The 17,685-nt window shown below is 58.7% G+C and overlaps 1 protein-coding gene across 2 annotated transcripts; it reads left to right on the top strand.

The window, feature by feature from the left end:
* The first annotated feature begins 858 nt into the window (after positions 1-858).
* On the top strand, positions 859-17,094 carry CERS1 (ceramide synthase 1). Of its 2 annotated transcripts, none has more exons than XM_053999491.1 (7): positions 859-1,103; positions 11,601-11,760; positions 12,796-12,976; positions 13,818-13,979; positions 15,747-15,894; positions 16,469-16,605; positions 17,006-17,094. In XM_053999491.1, the coding sequence occupies exons 1-7, from the start codon at positions 882-884 to the stop codon at positions 17,046-17,048; spliced, it is 1,053 nt and encodes a 350-aa protein (XP_053855466.1). In that variant the 5' UTR covers positions 859-881; the 3' UTR covers positions 17,049-17,094. The 2 variants fall into 2 exon arrangements, with proteins under 2 accessions (XP_053855466.1, XP_053855468.1); XM_053999493.1 differs by lacking the exon at positions 859-1,103 and adding an exon at positions 7,819-7,956.
* Positions 17,095-17,685: the final 591 nt, after the last annotated feature.

Raw genomic sequence — 17,685 nt, 5'->3', positions numbered from 1 at the left:
ACCCGAGACCTCGAACTGGCACCCAGACCCCAAATTGGCACCCGAGACCCCCAAACTGGCACCCGAGACCTCAAACTGGCACCCGAGACCTCAAACTGGCACCCAGACCCCCAAACTGTCACCCAGACCCCAAACTGGCACCTGAGACCCCAAACTGGCACCCAGACCCCCAAACTGGCACCCCAGACCCCCAAACTGGCACCCCAGACCCCAAACTGGCACCCCAGACCCCCAAACTGGTACCCAGACCCCAAACTGGCACCCAGACCCCAAACTGGCACCTGAGACCCCCAAACTGGCACCCAGACCCCAAACTGGCACCCGAGACCCCCAAATTGGCACCCGAGACCCCCAAATTGGCACCCGAGACCCCAAACTGGCTCCCCAGACCCCCCAAACTGGCACCCCAGACCCCCAAACTGGCACCCCAGACCCCAAACTGGCACCCCAGACCCCCAAATTGGCACCCGAGACCCCAAACTGGCTCCCCAGACCCCCAAACTGGCACCCCAGACCCCCAAACTGGCACCCCAGACCCCAAACTGGCACCCCAGACCCCCAAACTGGCACCCAGACCCCAAACTGGCACCCCGGTCCCCGCGGTCGCGGCTCCGCGCTCCCATCGCCCCCCGCAGCCGCCGCCCCCCGCGCTCCCCAGCCCGGCCCCGGGGGCTCCCCCTCTTCCATCACCGCCGGTACCGAAATTCGGGGTTGGTTTTGGTTTTTTTTCCCCTCCCGTTCCGCTCCCCGCGCCCCTCCGGGAGCCCCCGAGGGGGCCGGGCCGTGCCAGGGGGCGGCTCCAGCCCGGTACCGGCGCGGGGGGAGCGCGGTGCCCGCGCCCGCCGGAGCCTGCGCGGGGCCGCGGCCGTGGCAGCTCCGCGATGCCGCCTCCGGAGCCCATGCCCGGCTACGGGGAGCTGCTCCGCCGGGGCTACGGCAGCCTGGCCGCGGCCGCGCGGAGCTGCGGGGACTGCGGCTGGCAGCTGGCGCTGCGCACCTGGGCCGAGAACGCGCACCTGGGCTGGGCGGAGGTGCTGCTGTGCGGGATCTGCGCGCTGGGCTGGACCGCGCTGCGCCGCGCCTGCTCCCGCCGCCTCTTTCGGGTCAGTGCCGGGCTCCGGGCCGCGGGGGGACGCGGAGGGGCCGCGGAGGGAGCGCGGAGGGGCCGCGGAGGGAGCGCGGAGGGGCCGCGGAGGGAGCGCGGAGGGGCAGCGCCCGCCCCCGCTGCGGGGTTGGGATGCGTTCGTGGTGGGGAGGGAGGGATGCGCCCCGCTTGTGCTCCCCCGGTGCTGCGTCCCGCAGCGCGGAGCATCCCGAGGGACCGGGAGAGCCCCCCCCGCACCCACCCCGCCGCCTTCCGCCGCCGCCTTCCCGCAAGGTTGAGCGGATTTTCTTCCAGGTTATTCCCAGGTTGTTCCGTGCCCTCCTCCGGCGCTGCATCCCTGAGGATGGAGCATCCCGGTGCACCGGGAGAGCCCCCCTGCCCCATCTTCCCCCCCCCCCCGCCTCCGCCGGATCCATCCCCGCATCCCCTCAAGGTTGAGGTTATTTCTTCCCGGTTATTCCCGGGTTCTTCCGTGCCTTTTACCGGGAGCTGCGTCCTGTAGGATCCGAGCATCCCGGAGCGCCGGGAGAGCCGCCCCTGCTCCATTTCCCCCTCCACGTTTCCATCCCTGCCCCCACAAGGCTGAGGCGTTTTTCTTCCCGGTTATTCCCGGGTTTTTCCTCCCGGTTATTCCCGGGTTTTTCCTCCCGGTTATTCCCGGGTTTTCCCTCCCGGTTATTTTCCGTGCTTCCCTGCCATTTCCAGGGGGCTGCATCCTGCGGGATTGAGCATCCCGGAGCTCCGGCAGAGCCCCCCCCCTGCTCCTTTCCCCCCTCATTTCACCCCCGCGTTTCCATCCCCGCATCCCCACAAGGCTGAAGGTTATTTCTTCCCGGTTATTCCCAGATTTTTTTTTTGTGCCTTTCCCGGGGCTGCATCCCGAAGGATTTGAGCATCCCGGAGCGCCGGCAGAGCCCCCCCACCCCCCGTTCCTCCCCCGCTCCCGTTCCCATCCCCGCATCCCCAAAAGGTCGCGGATTTTTCCTTCCCGCTCATTCCCAGCTCGTCCCTTGCCCGGGGGGAAGAAGAGGTGACACGGAGGGGACACGGAGGTGACACGGAGGTGACACGGAGGTGACACGGAGGGGACACGGAGGTGGCACGGAGGTGACACGTTCCTGCGGTTTTTTGGAGCGGATCTCCATGCCCGGCTCGGTGCTGCAGCGCGGGGATGCAGCGCTGCCGCCGCCCGGCCCCGCAGCCCCGGAGCGCTCCCGCCGCTGTCCCCGCCGCTGTCCCCGCCGCTGTCCCCGCCGCTGTCCCCGCTGCCGGCCTTGGGGACAGGCCGGGCAGGAGTCCCCGGGCTCCTGGTGGCCGTGCGGCGGTGGCTGTCCCCTCCCTGCCTCCCTCCCTGTTTCCTCCGGAGGTGCTGCCGGCTCTGCCCCGGCCTCTGCCCCTCTCCAGGGCAGAACCCTCGGGGGTCCGGAGGATTTTGGGGGTCGGGGACAGCCTTTTGTCACCTCCGCGTGCCCGCAGGCCTGGAGGAGGCTGGGCCGGGCCTCGCCCAGCTCCTGGCTGAGCTGGATCCTCAGGGATCCCGCGGGAGCTGCTGCAGGCTGTCCCTGAAGTGTCCCTGAAGTGTCCCTAAAATGTCCCTGAAATGTCCCTGAAGTGTCCCTAAAATGTCCCTGAAATGTCCCTGAAGTGTCCCTGAATGTCCCTAAAGGGGCTCCTCAGGGGGGTCCCGACCTTGAGCAAGGTCCAGCCCTGCAGGGCTGGGGGTGTGGAAAGTGCTGGGAATTTTTGCCAGGCTGGATTTCCCTGGCAGCCCCTGGCAGGTCCTGGCAGTCCCTGGCAGCCCCTGGCAGGTCCTGGCAGCCCCTGGCAGCCCCTGGCAGGTCCTGGCAGTCCCTGGCAGCCCCTGGCAGGTCCTGGCAGGTCCTGGCAGGTCCTGGCAACTCCTGGTAGCCCCTGGCAGGTCCTGGCAGTCCCTGGCAGGTCCTGGCAGGTCCTGGCAGGTCCTGGCAACTCCTGGTAGCCCCTGGCAGGTCCTGGCAGCCCCTGGCAGCCCCTGGCAGCCCCTGGCAGGTCCTGGCAGGTCCTGGCAGCCCCGAGGCGCCGTTCCCTGGGGAAATGGGTCACTGCTGTAACTGCAGAAGGGCCAGGGGGGCTGAGGGGTTCCAGCTGCGTGTGGCTGATGCTGATGAGATGCTGAGCAGGGCTCTGGTGGCATCAGCTTTCCCCCGGCAGCAGGGAGGGACAGCTCCGTCCTCCAGGGCTGTATTTTAAAAAGATTGGAAAATTCCCTTGCTGGAATTGCTGTGGGGAAGGATGGGAATTGTGGCTTTTCCGTAAAAGCTGCCAGGTTTGGGTCTCACAGCCCCTGGGAGGGCAGGGCTGGGTCAGGATGGTTCAAGGGGAGAAAAAAAAGAGTTGTTTGACCCCAGGAACTTTTCCCCTGCTCAGGAGTTTGCTTCTCGGGCCATCCTTCCTCATTTGGAGCCTCTCCCCGTGGGAACTGGGGGCCTGGAGCCTCTGCTGTGCCCTCTCGGGGGGCTCTCCCCCAGCCCTCAGCCCACCAAAGGCCAGTCCCAGCCGGTGCCAGGGGCTCCCGGAGGTGCTGCAGGGGATGGGAAGGGCTTCCCTTGCCTTGGAGATTTTCCAGCCCTGGGTTTCTCCTCGTCCTTCTCCGAGCAAGTTTTCGTCCTTTTGCTGCTTCTTCACAGAATCCTCAGAGCAAGGGGGTTGTGTTGGGGAGGGAAAGATCCCAGTTAGGGGAGGAAATGTGGATTAAAAAGTCGGGAAAGACCCTCAGAGTCAGCTGTGCACCAACACCCCTGTGGGATTTATCCCTCCTTCCCAGGCCTCATCCAAGCCCCTGCTCCGTGCCTGATTTTTGGGTACACAAACACCTGCAGGAGCTCCCTGGGAGCTGCAGAGCAGCTCCAGAAACTAAAACTGAGCTCCAGGGAAGTGCTGCCATGCCTGGAATCCTGGGATTCAGGGATTCCAAGGATTCTGGGGCTGCCTTGGGGCCCCAGCCCTGCCCTTGGTGTGTCCCCGGGAGGGTGGCTGGGGCCAGCCCGGAGGAGTTGGATTAAACAGCAGCAACCTGAGCACATCTGTGCTAATTAAAAACCCTGGAGGGCAGCTGGGCCTGGAAAATAAAAAAAAAAAAGGGAAAAAATGGGAGAAGCCCTTGGAGCTGCCTCCTTCCCCTGGGGCAGGTAAATCCAGGTGCACACCTGGATTTGGGCACACCTGGAATTGCTGAGAGCCCTCAACCCCCCTGGAAGCCCCTGAAGGGAACGGGGAGTGAGGAAAATCCGCCGGGAGGAGAAGCTGGCACTGGGGGAGGTCAGGTGTCCCCTCTGTCCCCAAAGCTGTGCTCTGCAGAGGGCAAAATTCTCCATTTTTGGATGAGACACAGGCAGGAGTTTGTTCTAATTCTAACTCTAATACAAGCTCTAACCCAAACCCTAACCCTAATAATAAATCTAACCCTAACCCTAACCCTAACCTTAAACCCAAACCTAGCCCTGCTCTGCAGAGGGCAAAATTCTCCATTTTCAGACGAGCCACAGGCATGAGTTTCTTTTAAACCTAACGCTAATCCTAAACCTGATCCTAACCCAACCCTAACCCTAACACTAGCTATAAATCTAACCCTAGTCCTAACCCTAACCTTAATTCTAACCCAAACTGTAACTTTAATGTTAATCCTACCCTAACCCTAACCCTAACCCTAACCCTAACCCTTAACTCTAAGCCAAAATACAACCCTAACCCTAACCATAAACCTAAGCCTAACCCTAACCCAAACAATATCCCTAACTCAACCCTAACCCTAACCATAAAACTCACCCTAATACTAACCCTAAAACTAAACCTAACCCTAACCCAAACCGTAACAGTAACCCAAATTCTAACCCTAATCCTAACCCTAACCCTAACCCTAACCCTAACCCTAACCCTAACCCTAACCCTAACCTTAACTCTAATCCAAACTCTAACCCTAATCCTGACCCTAACCCAGCCCTAACCCTAACCATAAAACTAACCCTAATAGTAACCCTAACACTGAACCTAACCCTAACCCAAACCGTGACACTAACCCAAATTCTAACCCTAATCCTAACCCTAACTCTAACCCTAACCCTAACCCTAACCTTAACTCTAATCCAAACTCTCACCCTAATCCTGACCCTAACCCAGCCCTAACCCTAACCATAAAAGTAACCCTAACCCTAAAACTAAACCTAACCCTAACCCAAACTGTGACACTAACCCAAATTCTAACCCAAATTCTAACCCTAACTCTAACCCTAACCCTAACCCTAATTTTAGCTCTAATCCAAACTCTCACCCTAATCCTGACCCTAACCCAGCCCTACCCCAGCCCTAGCCCTGCCCGGTGCTGCTCAGGTTTTTGGGGCTCCCCGGTGTCTCTGCAGGGCTGGGGGGCAGCGGTTCAGAGCAGCCCCCGGCAGAGGTGGGAGCTGCCCCTTGGGGATTGCCGGGCTCCTCCCGGAGCTCCCCCACCCTGCAGCGCCCCCCGATTTCCTTCCCCCGTCCCCAGCGCTGGGCAGGGGTGGGGGGGGGGACATCCCCAAAATTGCCCCCCAGCCCGCTGGGGGAGCAGAGGACACCGAGTGGGGCAGGCTCTGCTTTTTCCTCCTCTGAGCACAAGCCCTGGGAGCTGCAGAGGGGAAAAAAAAAGCCGCAACAAAGGGCCCTTTATCCCCCCGGGAGCGGGAGCGGGAGCGGGAGCGGGGCTGCTCTGCTGGGTCAGCGCCGGGGCGTCCTCCCGGCGCCTCCCGCTGCTCCTCTCCCCGCCAGCGACGCGGAGTCGAGGGGATAAAGGAACTTCTGCTCGATGTTTTGGTGGGAAAATCGCCTTTTCCCGCTGGTGGAGCTGGGAAATGTTGTGCAGAGCTTGGCACGGTGCGGGGAAACTGAGGCACGGGTGACAGGCACTGCCGGCCTCACAGCTCAGGGACTCTTTCCTGGTTTTCCCTTTTTGAGGCTGCCAGGGCAGCGCTGAGGGGGGGGGGGGGGATACTGGGGGGGGGGGGGATTTGCTCCACGTGGGTGTGGAATTCCCAAAAAAAGCTGCGGCCGCCCCGTGCCTGGCAGTGCCCAGGCCGGGCTGGGCTCTGCAGCTCCCCGGGGGTGGTGGGAGCTGCTGGGTTCGGGGGTCCTTCCACCCCCAGCCCCTCTGGGATCCTTCGGGAGCTCCATCCCTGGGGTGGCCGGTCCGGGAGCAGCGCCAGCCTGGGGGGCACAGGGGGCACAGGGGGCACAGGGGGCACAGGAGGCACAGGGGGCACAGGAGGCACAGGAGGCACAGGGGGCACAGGGGGCACGGGGGGCACAGGGGGCACGGGGGGCACAGGAGTCACAGGGGGCACAGGGGGCACAGGGGGCACAGGGGGCACAGGAGGCACAGGGGGCGCAGGGGGCACAGGGGGCACAGGAGGCACAGGAGGCACAGGGGGCACAGGGGGGCACAGGGGGCATGGGGGGCACAGAGGGCACAGGGGGCACGGGGGGCACAGGGGGCACAGGGGGCACAGGGGGCGCAGGAGGCACAGGAGGCACAGGAGGCACAGGGGGCACAGGGGGCACAGGAGGCACCCCACAGCTCCGGGAAGGGCCGGGAGCCTCTGGGTGAGGCCGGGCAGGGCTCGGGAGCTGTCCTGGCTCGTCCCTCCCGCTGGCACTGCCAGTTCCCAGGGAACAGTTCCTTTGTGTCCCCCGGGAACGTTCTGTGCCCGCAGCCAGCCCTGGCACCAGCCCTGGCACCGCCGGGCTCCGGCCTGGGGCATCCAACTCCTCCGCGCTGGATGCCCCTTCCCCCTGCCCGGCTCTCCCGGGTCCTGCTGCTGGGGCTGGGGATGGATTTAGGGATCCCTGGCTGTGGATTTAGGGATCCCTGGAGTTTGAGGTGGATTTAGGGATCCCTGGCTGTGGATTGAGGGATCCCCGGAGCTGGTTGTGGGTTTAGGAATTCCTGGGTGTGGATTTAGGGATCCCTGGAGTTTGAGGTGGATTTAGGGATCCCTGGCTGTGGGTTTAGGAATTCCTGGGTGTGGATTTGGGGATCCCTGTGTGTGGATTTAGGAATTCCTGGGTGTGGATTTAGGGATCCCTGGAGCTTGGGGTGGATTTAAGGATGCCCAGCTGCAGATTTAGCAACCCTGGCTGTGGGTTTAGGGATCCCTGTGTGTGGATTCAGGGATCCCTGGGTGTGGATTCAGGGATCCCTGTGTGTAGATTTAGGGGTTCCTGGGTGTAGATTTGGGGATCCCTGGGTGTGGATTTGGGGATCCCCGGGTGTGGATTTGGGGATCCCTGGGTGCGGATCTGGGGATCCCCGGCTGTGCCGGAGGCTGGCAAAGGGAGCGGCCGCGTTCCCGACCCCGCGGGCAGCCCCAGCCCCTGCCCAGCCCCTTCCCCCATCCTGGGGGAGGAGGAGGAGGAGGAGGAGGAGGAGGAGGAGGAGGAGGAGGAGGAGGAGGAGGAGGAGGAGGAGGAGGAGGAGGGGAAGCAGGGGGAGGCTGCCCTTTAAGCAGAGCCCCGTGACATCAGCGCCAGCAGCGCTGGGCTCCTCCGGCCCCTGCCAGATCCCGGCTCCCGCCGCGGCTCCGTCGCCCGTAGCAACAGGCATCTCTGCGCCGTCACCATGGCAACGGCGGCCGGGTGATGGGAGGACATCCCGCACCCCCCGCCACCCCACAGGCGCCTGCGGGCAGCCCCAGGGACCCCCCCGTGTCCCCCGTGTGCCCCGGGGGCTGCGGGTCCCCCCCCTCCGCCCTGGGGCCGCTCCGGAGCCCCGGCTTGGGGGAAGGGCTGGAGCTGGGGGATCCCACCCCAAACCCCTGTGGGGTGAGCGGGGATCTGAGGCTGAGGTCAGATCCCAAATCCACGCTGGGATAGGGGATCCCTGCCCCACAGACCCCACAGACCCCACAGACCCCACAGACCCCACAGACCCCACAGACCCCTGTGGTCCTTGTGGTCCCTCCACCCCAAACCCTTGTGGGGTGAGCAGGGATTTGAGGCCGAGCTCAGCATCCCAAAGCTGTCCCTGCCCCATGGACCCCCACAGATCCCTGTGGTCCCCTCCACCCCAAACCCCTGTGGGGTGAGTGGGGATCTGAGGCTGAGGTCAGATCCCAAATCCACGCTGGGATAGGGGATCCCTGCCCCACAGACCCCACAGACCCCACAGACCCCACAGACCCCTGTGGTCCCTCCACCCCAAACCCCTGTGGGATGAGCAGGGATCTGAGGCTGAGGTCAGATCCCAAATCCACGCTGGGATAGGGGATCCCTGCCCCACAGACCCCACAGATCCCTGTGGTCCCCTCCACCCCAAACCCTTGTGGGGTGAGCGGGGATTTGAGGATCAGCATCCCAAAGCTGTCCCTGCCCCACAGACCCCACAGATCCCTGTGGTCCCTCCACCCCAAACCCCTGTGGGGTGAGCGGGGATCTGAGGCTGAGGTCAGATCCCAAATCCACGCTGGGATAGGGGATCCCTGCCCCACAGACCCCACAGATCCCCGTGATCCCCAAACCCCTGTGGGTTGAGCAGGGGTTTGAGGATCCCAGATCCCCGTGGCTGTCCCCGTGTCCCTGCCCTGTGGAGCTGACACTTTCTGTGCATTATTTATTCCCCCTCCAAGCTTGCTCCTCTTTTCCCCTTGGAAAAGGCCTTGGCAGCGGCTCCCGGCGTGGGACGTGTCCAGAAACCGCAGAGCTTTTGGGATTGGAGCCCCTGGAAAAGGGGCCAAGGCCTGGGGACAGCTGGGGCCTTAATTTAGGAGCAGAAAGTGCTGACCCGGGCAGGGTCCAGTTACTCTGCAGGAGTTTTGGTTTCACCCCGGCTCATCCGGAGCTCCCGGGGCGGTTCTGGGGGGGATTTGGGAATTCTCAGCCCTCTGGACCCCCCAAACCCCTCCCTGTGCCCCCCCAGCCTGGGCCGTGTCCGGGGGCTCCGAGGGACCCCGGAGCTGTCACTGCCCTGATGGGAGCTGGATCCAGTTATTCCCAAAAACCCTGGGTTGTGCCATGCTGGATCCGTTTATTCCCCCCAAAACGAGGCTGTGCCTTGCTGGATCAGTTTATTCCCAAAAAATCTGGGGCTGTGCCGTGCTGGGTCCATTTATTCCCCCCAAAAAACAAGGCTGTGACTTACTGGATCCGTTTATTCCCAAAAAAACTGGGTCTGTGCCATACTGGGTCCATTTATTCCCAAAAAAATGAGGCTGGGTCACTTTATTCCCCCAAAAAAATGAGGCTGTGCCGTGCCGGGTCAGTTTTTTCCCAAAAAGTGTGGCACTGTGCCATGCTGGGTCAGTGAATCCCCAAAAAATGAGGCTGGATCCACTCATTCCCCCAAAACCCGAGGCTGTTCCATGTTTTCCTGCGACTGCCAGGTTGTCCCTGGGATCCATCCCTGGATGGATGGATGGATGGATGGATGGATGGATGATGGATGATGGATGGATGGATGATGGATGATGGATGGATGATGGATGGATGGATGATGGATGGATGGATGATGGATGGATGGATGGATGATGGATGATGGATGATGGATGGATGGATGGATGATGGATGGATGATGGATGGATGGATGATGGATGGATGATGGATGGATGATGGATGGATGGATGATGGATGGATGATGGATGGATGGATGGATGGATGGATGGATGGATGGATGATGGATGGATGATGGATGGATGGATGGATGGATGGATGGATGGATGATGGATGGATGATGGATGGATGATGGATGGATGGATGGATGATGGATGGATGGATGATGGATGGATGATGGATGGATGATGGATGGATGGATGGATGGATGGATGGATGGATGGATGGATGGATGGATGGATGGATGGATGGATGATGGATGGATGGATGGATGGATGGATGGATGGATGGATGGATGGATGGATGATGGATGGATGATGGATGGATGATGGATGGATGGATGGATGATGGATGGATGGATGATGGATGGATGATGGATGGATGATGGATGGATGGATGATGGATGGATGGATGGATGGATGGATGGATGATGGATGGATGGATGGATGGATGGATGGATGGATGGATGGATGGATGGATGGATGGATGGATGGATGGATGGATGATGGATGGATGGATGATGGATGGATGGATGGATGGATGGATGGATGGATGGATGGATGGATGGATGGATGATGGATGGATGGATGATGGATGGATGATGGATGGATGATGGATGGATGGATGATGGATGGATGGATGGATGGATGGATGGATGGATGATGGATGGATGGATGGATGATGGATGGATGGATGATGGATGATGGATGGATGGATGGATGGATGGATGATGGATGGATGGATGGATGGATGGATGGATAAAGGATGGATGATGGATGGATGGATGGATGGATGGATGGATGGATGGATGATGGATGGATGGATGGATGGATGGATGGATAAAGGATGGATGATGGATGGATGGATGGATGGATGGATGGATGGATGATGGATGGATGGATGGATGGATGGATGGATGGATAAAGGATGGATGATGGATGGATGATGGATGCAGGGATGGATGGATGATGGATGGATGGATAAGGATGGATGATGGATGGATGGATGGATGATGGATGATGGATGATGGATGGATGGATGATGGATGATGGATGATGGATGGATGGATGGATGATGGATGGATGATGGATGATGGATGATGGATGGATGGATGGATGATGGATGGATGGATGATGGATGGATGGATGGATGGATGGATGGATGGATGATGGATGATGGATGGATGGATGGATGATGGATGATGGATGGATGGATGATGGATGGATGATGGATGATGGATGGATGGATGATGGATGGATGATGGATGCAGGGATGGATGGATGGATGGATGGATGGATGGATGGATGGATGGATGGACAGGGATGGATGATGGATGGATGGATGGATGGATGGATAAAGGATGGATGGATGGATGGATGGATGGATGATGGATGGATGGATGGATGATGGATGGATGGATGGATGGATGGATGATGATGATGATGGATGGATGATGGATGATGGATGGATGATGGATGATGATGGATGGATGGATGGATGGATGATGGATGGATGGATGGATGGATGATGGATGGATGGATGGATGGATGGATGATGGATGATGGATGGATGGATGGATGATGGATGATGGATGGATGGATGATGGATGGATGATGGATGATGGATGGATGGATGATGGATGGATGATGGATGCAGGGATGGATGGATGGATGGATGGATGGATGGATGGATGGACAGGGATGGATGATGGATGATGGATGGATGGACAGGATGGATGATGGATGATGGATGGATGGACAGAGGGATGGACAGATCCATGGATCCAAGGATGGATGGACAGATCCATGGATCCATGGATGATGGATGGATCCCCTGGGGACGCTCCTTCCCCCCTGGCTGATGAAATTCCCCCTTTTCCTGGCAGCCCTTCGGGGAGTGGTGCAAGCTGCAGCCCAGAGATGCTGCCAAGATGCCCGAGAGTGCCTGGAAGTTGCTGTTCTACTCCTTGTCGTGGTCCTACGGCGCCTACCTGCTCTTCTGCACCGACTACCCCTTCTTCCACGACCCGCCCTCCGTCTTCCGTGGTGAGCAAAGCAGGGACACCCCCGAAATTCCCTTTTTTTGTCCTGCTCCGGGGGCAGAAGGGGCACAAGGGGGTGTCCGGGCGTTTCTTTCCTTCTGTCACTTGGTGGCTGCCAAAGGGGCTGAGCAGGTAAATCAGGAAACAATTAAATCAGGAAACAATTAAATCAGGAAACAATTAAATCATGGACAGTTAAATCTGGGACAATTAAATCATGGAATGGGTTGGGTTGGAGAGGATCCTGAGGATCAGCTCATGGCCAGGGGCAGGGGCAGCAAACCAGGGTTAAAAATCCCCTCATTCCAACCCCTGCACAAACCAGGGTTAAAAATTGTTTCAAATTTCCTCATCATCTAATAATAATCTATAATAATATAGATTATTTTAATTTTCTGTAATAATATAGATTATTTTATTTTTCTATAATAATATAGGTAATTATTTTCTAATAATCTATAATAATATAGATTATTTTTATTTTTCTATAATAATATAGGTTATTATTTTCTATCAATCTATAATAATATAGATGGTTTTTATTTTTTCTGTAATAATATAGGTAATTATTTTCTAATACTCTATAATAATATAGATGATTTTAATTTTTCTGTAATAATATAGATTATTATTTTCTAATAATCTACAATAACATAGACGATTTTAATTTTTCTATAATAATATATATTCTTTTCTAATAATCCATCATAATACCGACTATTTTTATTCTTCTATCATAATCACGATTATCCTTATTTTTCTATAATAACATACATATTATTTTCTAAGAACACCTATTTATTCTCCTCTAACAATAAATCTGACCTTTATTTCCCTACAACAATGATTATTTTACAACAATCCACAACAACATCGATTATTATTTAGCAACAACCTACAGTAACACAGAATATTTTAATTTTTTTTTTTTTTTTTTCCTACAACAACACAGCTTGTTATTTAATGATAACCTCTAATGCTATGGGTGATGTTGATTATTATTATCACCCCCGGGGGTGGTTCCTGCCCCCCCCCCCAGGCTGGCAGCGGGGCATGGAGGTGCCCGGGGACATCGCCATCGCGTACCTGCTGCAGGGCAGCTTCTACGGCCACTCGCTCTACGCCACCGCCTACATGGACACGTGGCGCAAGGACTCGCTGGTGATGCTGCTGCACCACGTCGTGGCCCTGACCCTCATCGCCTCCTCCTACGCCTTCAGGTGAGCCCGGCTGCAGGAGGGAGGGCTTGGGGAAGGCAGTCTGGGGTTGCGATTGTTATAAATTGAGGCCAATCATTTGCTCAGCCTTTCGAGGGCCAGCCAGGAATTTATTGGTTGCAGCGAGCGATGGCGAGCAAACAGCGCTGGGTGCAGCCGGGGAGTCCCCGCTCCACAAACGGCTCACGCCGTTTCCCCCTTCCCACAGTGTTTTTATACTCTTTTTCTTCCGTGTCTGTGTGTGTACAGACATGGAATTACACACATGGGTGTACCCTCTGTGCGCCCTCTGTTGCTGGGGGGTTTTCTTCTACTCTCTGGTGGTCGTTTGAGGAAGGCTCCTCTCTTCTTCCTCGGTGAAAGTCCACGGCCCTGTAATGGTCTTTTCCATATAAGGTTATATGTTATATGCACCTAAGTTCTAATTACACAACCAGCTTAATTAATCAACATACTAGCTAGTTTCTGTCTGGCTGTTTTCTGTTATCTTACACAAGGCTTCTCCTTTGATTTTCTGTTATCTGCACAAGGCTTCTCCTTTCTGTCTTGATGAACAAAGAGTCTTCTCTAACTTATCACACCATAGGAAACAGCAGTTGTATGAGTTCTCCCCCACCCCCTTTGTAAGAGAATTGTACCCTCCCCCTGTCCTGTCAGTTGTTGTTCAAGTCTACCCCTTAGCCTAGGATCTTCTCTGTCCCACGTTTTCCCTTTGGTTCTTCCACCAAGAACGCTCCTTTCCCTTTTCCCCACTGGTTAATGTTATATTTCCCCTCCCTTCTCCCCGTGGTTTTTCCCCATTTCCCCACGCTTTTTCCCCATTTTCCCCATTTTTCCCCCCCAGGTACCACAACGTGGGCATCCTGGTGCTGTTCCTGCACGACGTCAACGACGTGCAGCTGGAGTTCACCAAGCTCAACGTCTACTTCAAGCACCGCGCCGGGGTCTACCACCGCCTCAACGACGTCATCTCCAACATCGGCTGCCTCGCCTTCAGCGTCAGCTGGTGGGTCTGTGCCCCCGACCCCAAACCCCACCTTCCCTGCTGGGTCTGCGCCCCCGACCCCAAACCCCACCTTCCCTGCTGGGTCTGCGCCCCCGACCCCAAACCCCACCTTCCCTGCTGGGTCTGTGTCCCCTGATCCCAATTCTGACCTTCCCCGGTGCGTCTGCATCCCCTGATCCTAAATCTGACCTTTCCTGGTGGGTCTGCATCCCCTGACCCCAAACCCCACCTTCCCTGCTGGGTCTGTGTCCCCTGATCCCAATTCTGACCTTCCCCGGTGCGTCTGCATCCCCTGATCCTAAATCTGACCTTTCCTGGTGGGTCTGCATCCCCTGACCCCAAACCCCCCACCTTCCCTGCTGGGTCTGTGTCCCTGATCCTAAATCTGACCTTCCCTGGTGGGTCTGCATCGCCTGATCCTAAATCTGACCTTCCCTGGTGGGTCTGCGTCCCCCGATCCCAATCCTGACCTTCCCTGGTGGGTCTGTGTCCCCTGATCCCAAACCCCACCTTCCCTGCTGGGTCTGTGTCCCCTGATCCCAATTCTGACCTTCCCTGGTGCGTCTGCATCCCCTGATCCTAAATCTGACCTTTCCTGGTGGGTCTGCATCCCCTGACCCCAAACCCCACCTTCCCTGCTGGGTCTGTGTCCCTGATCCTAAATCTGACCTTCCCTGGTGGGTCTGCATCGCCTGATCCTAAATCTGACCTTCCCTGGTGGGTCTGCGTCCCCCGATCCCAATCCTGACCTTCCCTGGTGGGTCTGTGTCCCCTGATCCCAAACCCCACCATCTCTGCTGGGTCTGTGTCCCTGATCCCAAACCCCACTTTTCCCAGGGGGTCTGCGTCCCCCGATCCCAATCCTGACCTTCCCTGGTGGGTCTGTGTCCCCCGATCCCAAATCCAACCTTCCATGCTGGGTCTGCATCCCCTGATCCTAAATCCGACCTTCCCTGCTGGATCTGTGTCCCCATCCCACTCCTGACCCTCCCCTGATCCCAATCCTGACCCCCCTTGGAGGATTTTTGTCCCCCCGATCCCAGTCCCCTCCCTCCTCCCGGTTTTTGGGACCCCCCACCATCTCCTGGGGGATTTGTGGCTCCCCGCGGAGCCGGAATCCCTCTGTAGTGCCAGGCGACACCAGAGAGTGCCTGTGGAATTCTGCAGCACTGCGGGGACAAATGACCCCGGGCGGGGGGGGGGGGGAGGAGGAGGAGGAGGAGGAGGAGGAGGAGGAGGAGGAAGAGGAGGAGGAGGAGGAGGAGGAGCTATTCCCGGCAGGAAAAGGGAGGCGGGGCTGCCCCAGATTCCAGCTCCTCCAGGGGCCTGGCGGGAGGAAAAGAAAGAGGTGGAGGATGGATGGATGATGGATGATGGATGAGGGATGGGTGGATGGATCCATGGATGGATGGATGGATGGATCCATGGACGATCCATGGATGATGGATGGATCCATGGATGGATGGATAGATGGATGAGGGATGGATGAGGGATGGGTGGATGGATCCATGGATGGATGCATGGGGATGGATCCATGGATGGATGGATGGATGAGGGATGGGTGGATGGATCCATGGATGGATGGATGAGGGATGGGTGGATGGATGGATGCATTGATGGATGGATCCATGGATCCATGGGTGGAAGGATAGGCTCTGCTGGCTCTGGAGCAGGGATTGGGGTTCAGGGGAGCAGCAGGCTGTGCTGGCTCTGTCCTCTGCCAGGGGGACGCTGACCCCGCGCTGTCCCTGTCCCTGTCCCCGGCAGGTTCTGGTTCCGTCTCTACTGGTTCCCCCTCAAGGTGCTCTACGCCACCTGCCACTCCAGCCTCCAGTCTGTCCCCAACATCCCCTTCTACTTCTTCTTCAACGCCCTGCTGCTCGTGCTCACCCTGATGAACATCTACTGGTTCCTGGTGGGTGACCCCGGCCTCCAGGGGAGCTGCCCGCCCCAAACTGGGGAAACAGCAGGGAAGTGTCCCCTCTCCTTGGGGTCCGCCCTGTCCTCGCCGCTGCTGCTGGGATTGCAGGGATGGAGGGGGTTTTGGGGGGTCAGCGGGGGTTCCCTTGGGAATTCAGACTGTCTGACACCCCGGGGATCCACAGCGGGAGTGATAACAGTGGCTGGGATTTGAGAGAGGCGTGAACGTCCTGGGAATGTTCCTGCATCCCAGAATGGGGATTCCAGAGAGGTGTGAACGTCCTGGGAATGTTCCTGCATCCCAGAATGGGGATTCCAGAGAGGTGGGAATGTTCCTGCATGCCCCAGGCTGTGGGGAGGGGTGGAGAGGGGCAGGGCAGGGCAGGGCAGGGCAGGGAGCTGCTGATTCCATCATCCCCGGGATGAAACCTCCCAGGAATTCTGCTCCGAGTCACAAACCCCATCCCGGGAGGAGCTGCCCTGCCCGAAATGGGGTGGGGGGCTGCAGGGCAAGGTCCCCCCCCGGGCTCGGGCCGTGCCTGAGGGTCTCTGTCCCCCTGTGCCCCCAGTACATCGTGCTGTTCGTGGCCAAGGTGCTGCTGGGGCAGATGCAGGAGGTGAACGATGTCCGTGAGTACGACGTGGAGGAGAGCAGGAAAGCTGGGAAGGAGGCTGGGATCCAACTGCCCCGGGCTCTGAAGGAAGGGTACGTGGAATTCCAGACTGGTTTGGGTGGGGAAACCCTAAGGCACATCCAGTTCCACACCTGGGACACTTCCAGGGACCCAGGGGCAGCCACAGCTGCTCTGGGAATTCCATCCCATTCCCTCCCCACCCTCCTAGGGAACAATCCCTTCCCAATCTCCCTTTTCCCAGTTTAAATCCACTCCCTGTGTCCTGTCCCTCCGTCCCTTGTCCCCAGTCCCTCTCAGCCCCGCTGCAAGGGGCTCTGAGCTCTCCCTGGAGCTTTTCCCTGTGGGAGCACCTGGTGCTGGACCCACCAAAGTGCACAGATCTGGGCACAGGAGTGGCCCCAGCAGGGAGCTGAGGGAGGGAGGGCGTTTGCTGTGGGCACGGCGCTGACCGGGGGCTCTGCTCTTCCCCAGGCTGCACCTCAGGAACGGCCTCGTGAAGGACAAGAGGTTGTGAGGGCGGCGTGGCCACGGCTGCCAGGGCCTGGCACCGCCCAGGACGCTGCTCCTGGACCCTGCCAAGGACGGGCCCAAGGAGAAATTCCCCCCTGACCCCCTGCCAGCCCTGCCCGGAGCCGGGGGAGGACACGCCACTGCCAGGACAGGGCCCCTCGGGGCTGGGCTGTGCCCTGTCACCTGTGCCCTGGGGCTGGGGGGCTCCCTGTGGCCCAGTTTGGCTGGGAGACTGGTGGCTGTGCTGGCCCAGGTAGGGTCTGGGGCTGCCTTTGTGCCCCGGGTGTCGCTCCACGTCCTCAGCCCCCTGGACCCCCCCTCTGAGCCTCCCCCAGCCGCTCCTGCAGGGTCCAGCTCCAAACTGGGCAGGGGGAGCTCCTGTCCTGCCCTGGGGAGGGGACCCCGAGGCCAGCTGTGCTCCAGCTGCCACCCGGGGACTGCAGAGGTGGCCTTGGAGGAGTCACTGTCACTGCAGCTCCCGCTGCCTGGAAATCCACGTCAGGAGCTCCAGCCCAGCCCTTGGAGGAGGCCCAGGAGGTTGGAAAAGCTTGGAAAGCCCCGTGTGGGTCTTGGAGTGGCTTCAAAAGGGTCCTGCAGGTCCCTGCTGGGGGATTCCCCCCAGGACCGTCCCCTTGCTGAAG

Source organism: Vidua macroura, chromosome 26 (genome assembly GCF_024509145.1).
Source record: "Vidua macroura isolate BioBank_ID:100142 chromosome 26, ASM2450914v1, whole genome shotgun sequence".
In the NCBI taxonomy this organism is placed as follows: domain Eukaryota; kingdom Metazoa; phylum Chordata; class Aves; order Passeriformes; family Viduidae; genus Vidua; species Vidua macroura.
Note: the sequence above shows the minus strand (reverse complement) of the source record. Positions and strands in the feature narration are given on the sequence as shown.